Genomic DNA, 10254 nt, shown 5'->3' on the forward strand with positions numbered 1-10254 from the left:
TGAACATCGTCATCATACTGCTCGGGAGTAACAGAATCTCTTGTCCCATTGCGGTGAGAAGTGGGCGCAGGTCACCGATATCGGCGCGGACATAGGGTGTAAATAGTCGCCGGTACATGGTGAGCACATTCGCCGGCACTGTTTGGATGCCTGGCTGCATACAATTTACGCACGTCAGCGCGTTCAGGGGCTAAAAGAGAAAGATATAGAGAGAGGAAGGCGGTGTGTCGGTTTGAGAGGGAGAGAGAGGGAGGCGTGGGTGACGGGAGGTTATATTCTTACATATTCGTCATCCACGGGGATGTGTTCCAGCATGACCAGCAGCGCTGCAAGGGCGTTACACTTCGCGCACCGAGGGTACACCAACTTGTCATCAAAATAGAACAAACAGTGGCGTGGCTGTTCGCCAAAGCGCTCCATTCTGAAACCGAAACGAAGAAGAAGGCATTTCGAAAGGGTTAAGTGGTGTTTTCTCTCCATATTTCTTTGACTCGTAAATGTCGGATCTCGCTTCCCCCCCATCCCCAATCCTTGACTAATCCAACGTCTGATTATCGTTCGCAGTGGTAACCATGATGATGGGCACGTCTGGCCAGCAGCATTGGGAGCTGATGCCGAAGATCGACCCGATCGAGGCGGACGGCATCGACGTCGATACGGTGGACGCGTTTCTCGACCCGTCAAAAGACTTCGAGCATCTGGACTTTGGCGAGCCGGCCGGAGGAGTCGCTGGGGCCGGCGGGATGGGCCCGGGAGTGATAGGGGTAGGCGGAAGGGGGGTTGGAGCGTCGGAAACCCTGCCCAGCGGAGGTGCGGCGGCAATGGCGAACATGTCCGTTGCCGGTGGTAGCGGTGGCGTTGGCGCCGGGACAGGAACCGGTGCGCTCAACGCAGCCATGTTCCCGGGCGGTGCGTTCTACGAGGGCCACACGCAGATGCCGGCGTCCCCGGTCGACCAGAAGTCTCAAATCATACACGACTGCATGTGGGCGGGCATGTGCGACGACCAGTCGCACCCGGAGAAGAGCGGCGGGTGCAGCCGGTGCGCCCATCAGCAGCAGCAGCACTATCGCCAGCAGCTGCAAACTCTCCACCTTCACCATCACCTTCACCACAGCCATCAGACAGAGGAGTCGCAAGGGCAGACGGCAGGGAAGGTGTCGACGGCACAGAGGACGTTCTCCACACCGCCGCGGGTGGCCACCAACAACACGAACCAGTTTAGGCCATCGCCGACCAGTCTGCTCGCGCCGTTCAAGGCGACACAAAGCGCGGCCGAGATACCGGCCGGAGGTTCACTCCTCAAGCGTCAACAGCAGCAGCAGCAGCAGCAGTTGCAACAGCAGCAGCAACAGCAGCAACCATCACCAGCTAGTAGTAACCATATGCGACAGCTTCCAATAACACCACCGTCCTCGGAATACTACTCCCTAGCATCGTCCGACAGCTCATCGTCATCGTCGTCGTCAGCGGCGGGTGGTGGCGATGGTCCACAATCGGTTGGCGCGACCCTGCGCGTGCCGTACCTCCCCCGTGGCACCTTCCTCGCCGACAAGGAGCGCCAGGTGTTGGCGTCGTGCGCCTCGCAGCAACACCACGCCCGCCCGGACACTCCGCTCAGCCTGGACGACGATGCGCCCGAGTTCAAACACAACCTCGACCTCGTTGCCACGTGCACGATCGGCTCCAACCAGCAGAGCCTTTTGCAGCAGCAACAACAGCACCACACATCGGCGGCGTCCACCGGCGAATCTCGCCACGCTGGTGGCAGTATAGCCACCGCTTCCCAGTCGTCGCCGGTCAGCTGTAGCAGTAGCACGAGTGGCAGTAGTAACGGCATCGGCAGTTACGGCAGCAGCCCGCGGGCCAGCATCTCCACCAGCACCAGCACCACCACGAGCGGTCAACATACGCCGCAGTACTACTACAACTATCTGCAGGACGCGACGGTGGAGCACATGCGCTTGAACAAGCTGTGCGAGCAGCTGGTGATGATCGACGACCCGAACGTGATGCCGGGTGGCGGGGGCGCCCATTGCCATCCGGACGCGGTGATGCGCCCGGACTCGCCGGACAACGCGCTCACCCAGCTGCTGTGCGATCTGCGCGACATCGAGATGAAGGACAGCGAGGATTCGGTACGGGGCAGCCTGTTCGGAGCTGGCGACTGTTCGTCCCTGCTGGCGGGCTCGGGCTCGGGATCGATGGTGGGACACGCGGGAGGAGTAGCGAGCGGCACTGCTGCCACGAGTGGTGGTGCGTTAGGGGGTGGCGTTAGCCTCATCGGTGCCCTGTACCAGCACCGGATAGCACAGCGTTCCTCGGTTCACCATAATCTGTACCTCGGCGGTACGTCAGTGGGCACCGGCAGCAGTCTGCATCAGTCCGATCTGCATCTGCACGACCTACACCATCATCAGCATGTGAGTGCGTGCCGGTGTGAGCAGGTTCCGCACCTGCGGGGATGCAGTATGTTCCACCACGGTGGTGTCGGTGTGCGACAACACTTGGCGTCCCGCAAACGCCCGTACACCTGGATCGACTGCGCGTACGACGACGAAGCGTTTGACGATGGGGACGCCGAGGAGGACGTGGTGAAGCAGCTCGAGCAGGAGGACGACGACGACGAGCTGCTGTTCGGCACCAACGGCGCCGAGTTCGGCGCGTCGAGCTGCTCCTCGGAGGACGACGACGAAGATGACGACGATGAGGAGGAGGAGGACGACGAGGAGGACGAAGAGGAGGATGAGGAGGACACGTGCTCGGTGGCGAGCAGTGGTGGAAGCGATCGTCGGCTCGTGGGTCGCCGGACGCGCCGCCCGATGCAGTCGTACCAGCATCCGGCGTCGGCCGTCCGGAGTCGCAGCCATCACCGGCAGCACCAGCGGCGCCGGGCCGCGCTCGTCGTGCCCGCCTCCCGCCCCTACGACGCAAGCGCCACCCGCAAGTCGCGCAAATCAAAACAGCAGAAGCCGCAGAAGAAGCAGCTCGGCGCGGAGGTGTCGTACATCGCTACCGAGGTGCACGTGACGACCGCACCGTCGTCGCCCAACTCGTCCACCGACCATCACCTCGGTGCACCGATCGCACCCAACCACTCCGAATGCCACCAGGCGACGCACGTCGGCGACCACAGCTACACCCGGCCGAAGGGTCGCTTCATCATGAACGAGCTGGGCGTCCAGACGCCGTCCGATTCAGGTTAGTGTTAAAATCACATTTTCATTTGCGTTTCAGAAACCATAACCTATGCTGAATTCATATAACCGGCCCCGCCCCCAGATGGCGCTTATTATAACACTACCCTATGAGCAATAGAGGGTTTGTTAGGTTATAGCTTCCTAAAACGGAACACTCCAAAACATACCACAAATAACATTTTAACAATCTCGTTGTACTTACTTCGAGTTGATCTAGTTGAACTCTTGCACCTCGAAGATCACAATTGCAACAAATACTAGAACGAAAACTATAAATTAAAAAAAAAAGCTCCAAACAATCGTTCCACATCAGTCCTCCAAATGATGGTTCCACATCGATTTATATTTACCTTCAAGAAGGCGACGATTTTACAAGATATGCAAACAACTAACAAGATTGCCGGATGAGAGGGCGAAGAAACACAGAGAGCGTATTGAAAGTCCGGCTTTTAACAATACTTTTGGCTTTTAATTATACTTGGAACGAGGAACGCGTCCTACCGCAGCGAAACGATCGGCTGAAAAGACACGCCGGCCGACGAACTGTCAAAACAGCAGCTTGGGGGACGGAGGGGGGGGCTTAACTAATGTTGGCAACATTGGTCGAACGGTCAAGGTGCTTCATTTTGAGGTATCCCAAGATGATTAGTTATGGAATCTTCACCCGAAATGATAACGCTTACGAACCAAAAAGAAAATAATTACATAATTTTGAGTGCTATTTATGGCATTTATTGTTAGTTAAAAATAATTTTGCTCCACCAACCGGGCCTTTGCCGGACATATGTTGTTTTACAACGGCAACCCTGCGGTACGTACGTACCGGTACGGGCTTTCGTACGGTTTCGGTTGGAAAACGTACCGGTTTTCGCGAAGGATGCTGAATGTAATTTCATCTCCAAACACATCCAGCAGCCGTGTGTGTCCGATCTTGCTTGATGTTAATGTATAAGAAAATATTATATTTTCATATTGCTATGTTATTTGGCCAAACATCACGGTCATCGATTTTGTAAAACGTCTCGTACCATAATTTTTCGATTAGCTGTCAAAGTGGATTCGGCCGAGATGCCGGCAGAAGGAAGGTGTATTCGTCTTGGGCCCTGCGCGTCGCGAGTGCGAATGCGCTTTTGTGGAGGCTGGCATCTTAGCTCTCGCTCGCGCACGGAACCCGTTTTTCTGCAGCCAGTGCGTTTCGTTCTTCGGCGTCCGTGCGAGTTTACGGTTTTCGTTCCAGCGCGCGCTCTCGGCTCCAATGACATTTGCAGCATAATGGGAAGCAGCGGAATCTGCCGGATGTGGTTGGCTGCCCTTGTTGCTCGCGTGTGTTTCTTCACGCCGGTTCGGTTCGCGGTTTTTGTTTACCTGCGGCAAACTGACAGCCTGTGATGCTGCTGCCGGTGCTGTCAATCGCGAGGCTTGTCGCGATGCCTCCACTCGAGTGATGGGTGCGCGAAGGAGTTATGGAATGATGCAAATGGTTCGATTCGGCGTAAAGGTGAACCCGGTGCGGAATTAGCGAGTGTGTGTTGACTAAATTAATGAGATAATTCGATCCTACAAATTGTGTACAACGTGTATTTTTCACACCTTACTCTAAATCATTTCTCTTTCACTTCTCACCTGACTCTAAATAGCTCCCTAAGTTTGACGTCTGTAAAAGAGTGTTGTTTTTAAAGGTGTTTGTTCCATTTGGAAGTAGCAATGTTGCAAACACAAATCGGCAGTCAAAGGGTGTCTTCTCCTATGTGCAATTATGCATGTCAGGATCGTCATCCACATTGTTCAGAGCAGCCTCGCCGACTCCATTCGGACTCTGCTAGGAAAAATAGGAATATCAAACAACTCTGTCCATGTTTTCGGTGAATTAGCTTATCACCTTAGACTATGCTTATGACAAACTTACCACAGAACAGATTTAGTTGTTCTACATCCGCAACTTGCAGACATTTTTAGTCTTGGAACTGCTTCGCTTTCCGAGTTAATCTTTTTCTTTGGCTGATCCTCGGATGCTTTGGAGATTCAATGGCCATCCCATTGAAGGTATTTGGGACTTTGGGAGACGTTCTGGACAACGAGTGTGTGTTTACTGAAGGCTACTAGAACATCGGCGATATTTTTGGTACTCTATTTCCTAGGTTAGTATTCTGGAGGACACGTTTAGAGTTCGTATCAAGTTTGTAGACAACTCTATTTCTTCATCATAGGTTAGTATGTTGGAGGACACATTTAGGCTTCGTTTTGGAGGACTACTACAGACATCCGAAGAGTTCATTTGCTCCGGTCAAGACCGGTTAGGCCGGGAAAGCTGCTTTAGCCGGCCGGCGGTCGGCGGTGACGTCACGGGGCTTAGGCGTGGCCATGCGGGAGGGGTCCGTGACGGATCGATGCGAACGTTAGCTCGTGAGATTCCCCCACCCTCCCCACCCTCCTCTTTTCTCTACCCATTTCCCACCCTACGACAACGTGCCGGACGGTGTGCAAGGGTGGAAAGCAGTGGCCCCCGGGCATGCGCGTGGTGTTCCGGCCAGCATGTGGCGGCACTCTCCCGTGTGTGTGTGTGTGTGTGTGTCCTCCGGCTCCCCCGGCTATACTCCGGTGTGGTTGGATGGTTGGACAAAAAATTCCACCGCGCCAGAGGGAAAAAGTCACAAACCGAGGGATGGGTTTTCCGTCTTCCGCGCGTGTGCGGCGCGAGACGCGGGTGTGTGTGTGTGTGTACGTGTGTCTGTTTCAGGGTCATCGGACGAATTTTGCTTCTCCAGTCTGCGGAGTCTCGGCGACATCGCGGTCGTTCGGCCTTTTCGACTCTTTTGTGTTGGGTCGCGCCCGCATGAAAATTGGACCAATTTGGATGCTCTTTCTCTCTCTCTCTCGCGCTCTCTTTTTATTATACACACCCACACAATCTCGTCCTTCGAGTGGAAGAGAAAAGAGGACTCTGGACTCTTGAAAATCTCTTCCAAAAAAGAAGGATTCAGGAATTGAAGAAAGTAAAGATGGATGGGAAAAATCCAGAAAGAACCTGCCAGAAGGGCGGGGTGGGGCGGCGAAAGCCAGACAGACCGTGGCAGGTGGCGTAGAACTCCGCTCCTCCCGCATCATCCTCCTGCTCCGGCCACCAGCTTCAATCCTTTCGACACTGATAATTATAAGAGAAAGGGAAGCAATAACGGATGCCAAGGGTTAGATCCACACACACACACACACGGTGTACGTGGTGGCGCAATGCGTCGTCGCCGTCGCCGGACCCTTTCCCTTTCACTTTTTTTTCCCCCGGACCACCCTCCTCGCGTCGTCGTTTCCTCTCCCTCCCCCCAAAATCAGGGCAGGCGAACTTCCATTTCTGCTGCCGATAATTTATTAACGGGTTATTATTATTATTTTCCACCACTATTACGAACATTTGCCTCGGGGATGCGTGTAAAACGTGATCCGATTGTAAGTATGTTTGAATGACCCCCTCCCCCATCCCCCCCCCCCCCCCCCCTTGCCCCTCCCTATGCAGTATTGAACACTTTCACTTTCGGGTGGGGCGGCGCGCAAGGTCATTAAACTCTCCTCGTCATTTTCCTACTTCCAATGCACTTGTGTCTGGTCCTAAGTGTGTGTGTGTGTGTGTGTGTAGGAAAATGGGTAAAAAATGGGATCTCTGCGCAAAATGAGAGCAATAAAACGCACACACACACACACACACACACACACACATGCCCACCGGTGGAAAATTGAAGGATAGTCTGGAGTGGAAAAGGATTGATCGGAAAAGCGAGTCACAAGTCACGCTCTAAAACGACACTCGGCTGCTGTGGAAGGTTTTTCCCGACGTCGAAACGGAGCAGAGAGAGAGAGAAAGAGAGAGAAAGAGAGCGAGAAGGGGAGAAGCTGGTGTGGTGTACTATTATCGATTCCTGCACGATCCTGCGGGGGAAAACACCGTGTGTGGTGGAGGAGGAGGTGCAGGGGACTATCGCTCGCTTTTCCGGCGTTGTGTTATGCGTCGCACAAGTCCTGCCGGGGGTTTTTCCGAGCCTTTTTCACCCGGGAGGTGGTGGGGAGGGGGAGGGAGGGGGTAAATAATTTTTGCGACGCCGGAAAATCGGTAATAAACCGACCCCCTCCCTCTTCTCCCTCCTTTTGCGCGTGCGTGCGTGTGGTTTTCCCTCCTTTACTTGCCCGGCCTTGTGGCCGGATTTTCCGGAAGGACTCCGGAAGAGCAAAAGAGAACGGAGGCGGCGGCGCGTGGCGCACATAAACTCACCCCCTGCCCTCTTCCCTCTCCCCCATGGGGTTCAAGGTCACAAACCTCACGCGTGCACGAGAGTTCATTCGCCTCGGTGAGAGTGAGAAAGTGAAGGAAAAAAACTCCAAGATACTCCATCCAAACCTCTCCCTGAAAAACCATGTCCTTATCCCAAAAAACACTAAGGGGTGTAAGGAATAATTTAAGGATCGCCGGAAAAAAGTACAAGGCCACGGCCGCTGCGTCACACGCCATTCCGTGGGGAGGGGGTTGTGTGTGTGTGTTATAAAAGATATCCGCGTTCAACATTCGACGCAAAAGAAAACCAAGAGCTTGAGGCTGTATGGAACATAAATAAAAGCATTCGATCTCATTCTAATGGAAAATACTTTTTTCTCATGGAAAATTCAACTATTATTTCGGCAAAAAAAAGTATCACTGTCTGTGTGCGACAAAGGTTCAAAAATCCTACTCTTTACTCTTCTTCCTTACTTTATTAGTTTTCCAGCGAAAACAGACAGACTGGTCCAAAACTGCTTTTATTGCGAATCAAAAGTCCTTCCAGGGCTTTCTCTTCCTCCGGACGAGAGAAATAACTAATAGTGTGTGTGTGTGTGTGTGACGAAAAGGAAGACAAATCTCCTATCCTTGGCCCCGTGGGGAGGGGGGAGGGAAGGGATCCTTTTGCAATCCGATGCAGATGTTATTCGTTACGTAAAGACGACGACACTCGGAACTAGACAAGGATCTAGACTGGGGTGGAAAAATGTTAAACAGAGCGGAAGTATTTTTTTTCTTCCATTGTATCCTTTTCCAGTTCGGAGAAAATCGTTTCATGAGGGGTTGCGTCATTCTGTACGGCAGGAAAAAAAAAACTCGCTTTGTTTTGTCTTTTAATTGACGCAGTTAATGCCGTCTCGAAGCGTTTCCTTCCCGGAAGATAGTGGAAAACGGGGTTCGTTTTGTTAAATATTTGGTTTTTAGTACTACGTTTTAGTACAACTGCCAGAGAATGATCTCCTGTTGTGAATAAATCCTGCAAAAAGTCTAGGTTTCGTCTGGGAAGACGACCAAACGAATGATTATAAACCCCTTTCGTTTAACAATCCTCTCCAGCTTCCCGGCCGGAATTTAAACCGTATATACATACGTGTAAGTGTCTGTATATCGGGGTAGAAATACCCTCTCGCATGGTTCGCTTGCTCCTCTGCCCTTTGTGCGGTAGATGTCGGGCTTTCATTCATGATCAATATCTTCGCGGAAAAAAACCGGATTCGGGCGGGCAACATTCCGGATCGCACCGGGTTTTTTTCCTTTCGTTTCTCTCTCCTCTTGCCTTTCCCCCCCTTTCCCGGTGGTCCTATTGTCATTGGCGTTTTGGAAGGGAGCGGGGAGGAGGGGGGGTTTGGTCTCAAGCCAAAACCGGAATGTTTTTGCGCGGCGTAGATCCAAGCGGTGACCGAAGAAAACAAGGGGACAAGGAAAAGAGTAGAGTATAGGTAAATATAATAAAACCAGACACAAATCCGCGCGCCCCGGAGACAACAGCGAACCTTAAGAAGCAAGCGGCCAACGAGAATCGGAGAGGAGGCAAAACTAGTTGGAGATTTGAGCAAAGGAGCGCACACCATCGAAGCAAAAGAGGCGAAGAAAAACGGCTGAACGATTCCAAGGCCTGTCCCCCTCCCCCACCCCACTCATTCCCCCACCCAGCCGGGTTATCAACTCCTTCCACTTCTTCGCCTTCTCGACGCTCGTTGGAAGATAAATACACCACGTGCGTTGCGTAAACTTCGTGGGAAATCCGCGGGCCCGCAAGAGCCCCCCCCCCCCCCCCCCCCCCCCTCCCGGTCCGGTCACGCAACGGAACGATAAACCGTGCTTGCTTGCGTGGTGTGTGGAGCCTTATAATTGTATGCAACCGCTGCCTCTTCTGCCGGTTTCTTCAATGCTGGAGCCCGCGCGACAAGTGTTGTTGGCGGACGCGGGAAGGGAGGGGGTGAAGGAATAAAGTGAATAAATTCACAGCCTTCCTAATAAAGTGGAAGAAAAAGCGCATCTCTTCCGAACCGTCCGTTCCGTCGCCTCCATTTTCTCCGGACGCGGATAGAAGTAGTGGTGATGTCGGGGGTGGCGGAGGGGCGGTGGGGGGGGGGGGTTTAAAGAACAGGTTAGAACCCACCCCTTCGCACAAACTAGCTGCGCGGAAGGAAGGAAGGAAGGAAGGGCACAATCGGTATTGCAAAGTCGCGATGAATAATGATTTTGCCGGAAACGACGATGACGCTGGCGACGGTTTTATTTTTTCACACACACACACACACACACACACACACACACACACACTGGCGCAAATCCCGGGGCCCTTCGGTCGCAAAGTTGCCTAGTGGACGCGTGTTTAGGGTAGAACGGGGCCAAATGTGCCCTCAATTGTACTTGATTAAATAACTGTCTATAACTTTTGTTATAAGTCAAACCAATCATGGTTGCTTTCGTTACAAGTTACATGCTTTTAGTATCCTTAAGCTAGTATGTTAAAAGTCTGCAGAGCAATAAGCCTGGAATCCACAAAAAAGGGAAAAAGAAAACATGTTTTTATTTTTATTTTAAACAGTTATGCATAACGTTTGTTATAAAAATAGGTTTTTACTCTTTACATATTCCCTGTTCTTATAAATTCCCGTACTTTCCTTAGTTGTGCGCTTTTCTTGGATCAATTTACTTATGGACCGACTTTAGTTGCACATTGCACAATCATTTTAATATTTTCGAAGACATTCTACCTTCTTACAAGTTGTTTGTTTGATTCAAAAC

General features: G+C 52.4%; 1 protein-coding gene across 1 annotated transcript in view; it reads left to right on the forward strand.

Moving 5' to 3' along the window:
* Positions 1 to 572: 572 nt before the first annotated feature.
* LOC131290534 (uncharacterized) overlaps positions 573 to 10254 on the forward strand; it is a 12037-nt gene continuing 2355 nt past the window's right edge. Inside the window, exons 1-2 of the mRNA XM_058319686.1 lie at positions 573 to 1374; positions 1435 to 3201. Coding sequence (XP_058175669.1) covers positions 573 to 1374; positions 1435 to 3201 — 2569 coding nt within the window. The remainder of the gene's footprint in view (positions 1375 to 1434; positions 3202 to 10254) is intronic.

Source organism: Anopheles ziemanni, chromosome X (genome assembly GCF_943734765.1).
Source record: "Anopheles ziemanni chromosome X, idAnoZiCoDA_A2_x.2, whole genome shotgun sequence".
Taxonomy (NCBI): domain Eukaryota; kingdom Metazoa; phylum Arthropoda; class Insecta; order Diptera; family Culicidae; genus Anopheles; species Anopheles ziemanni.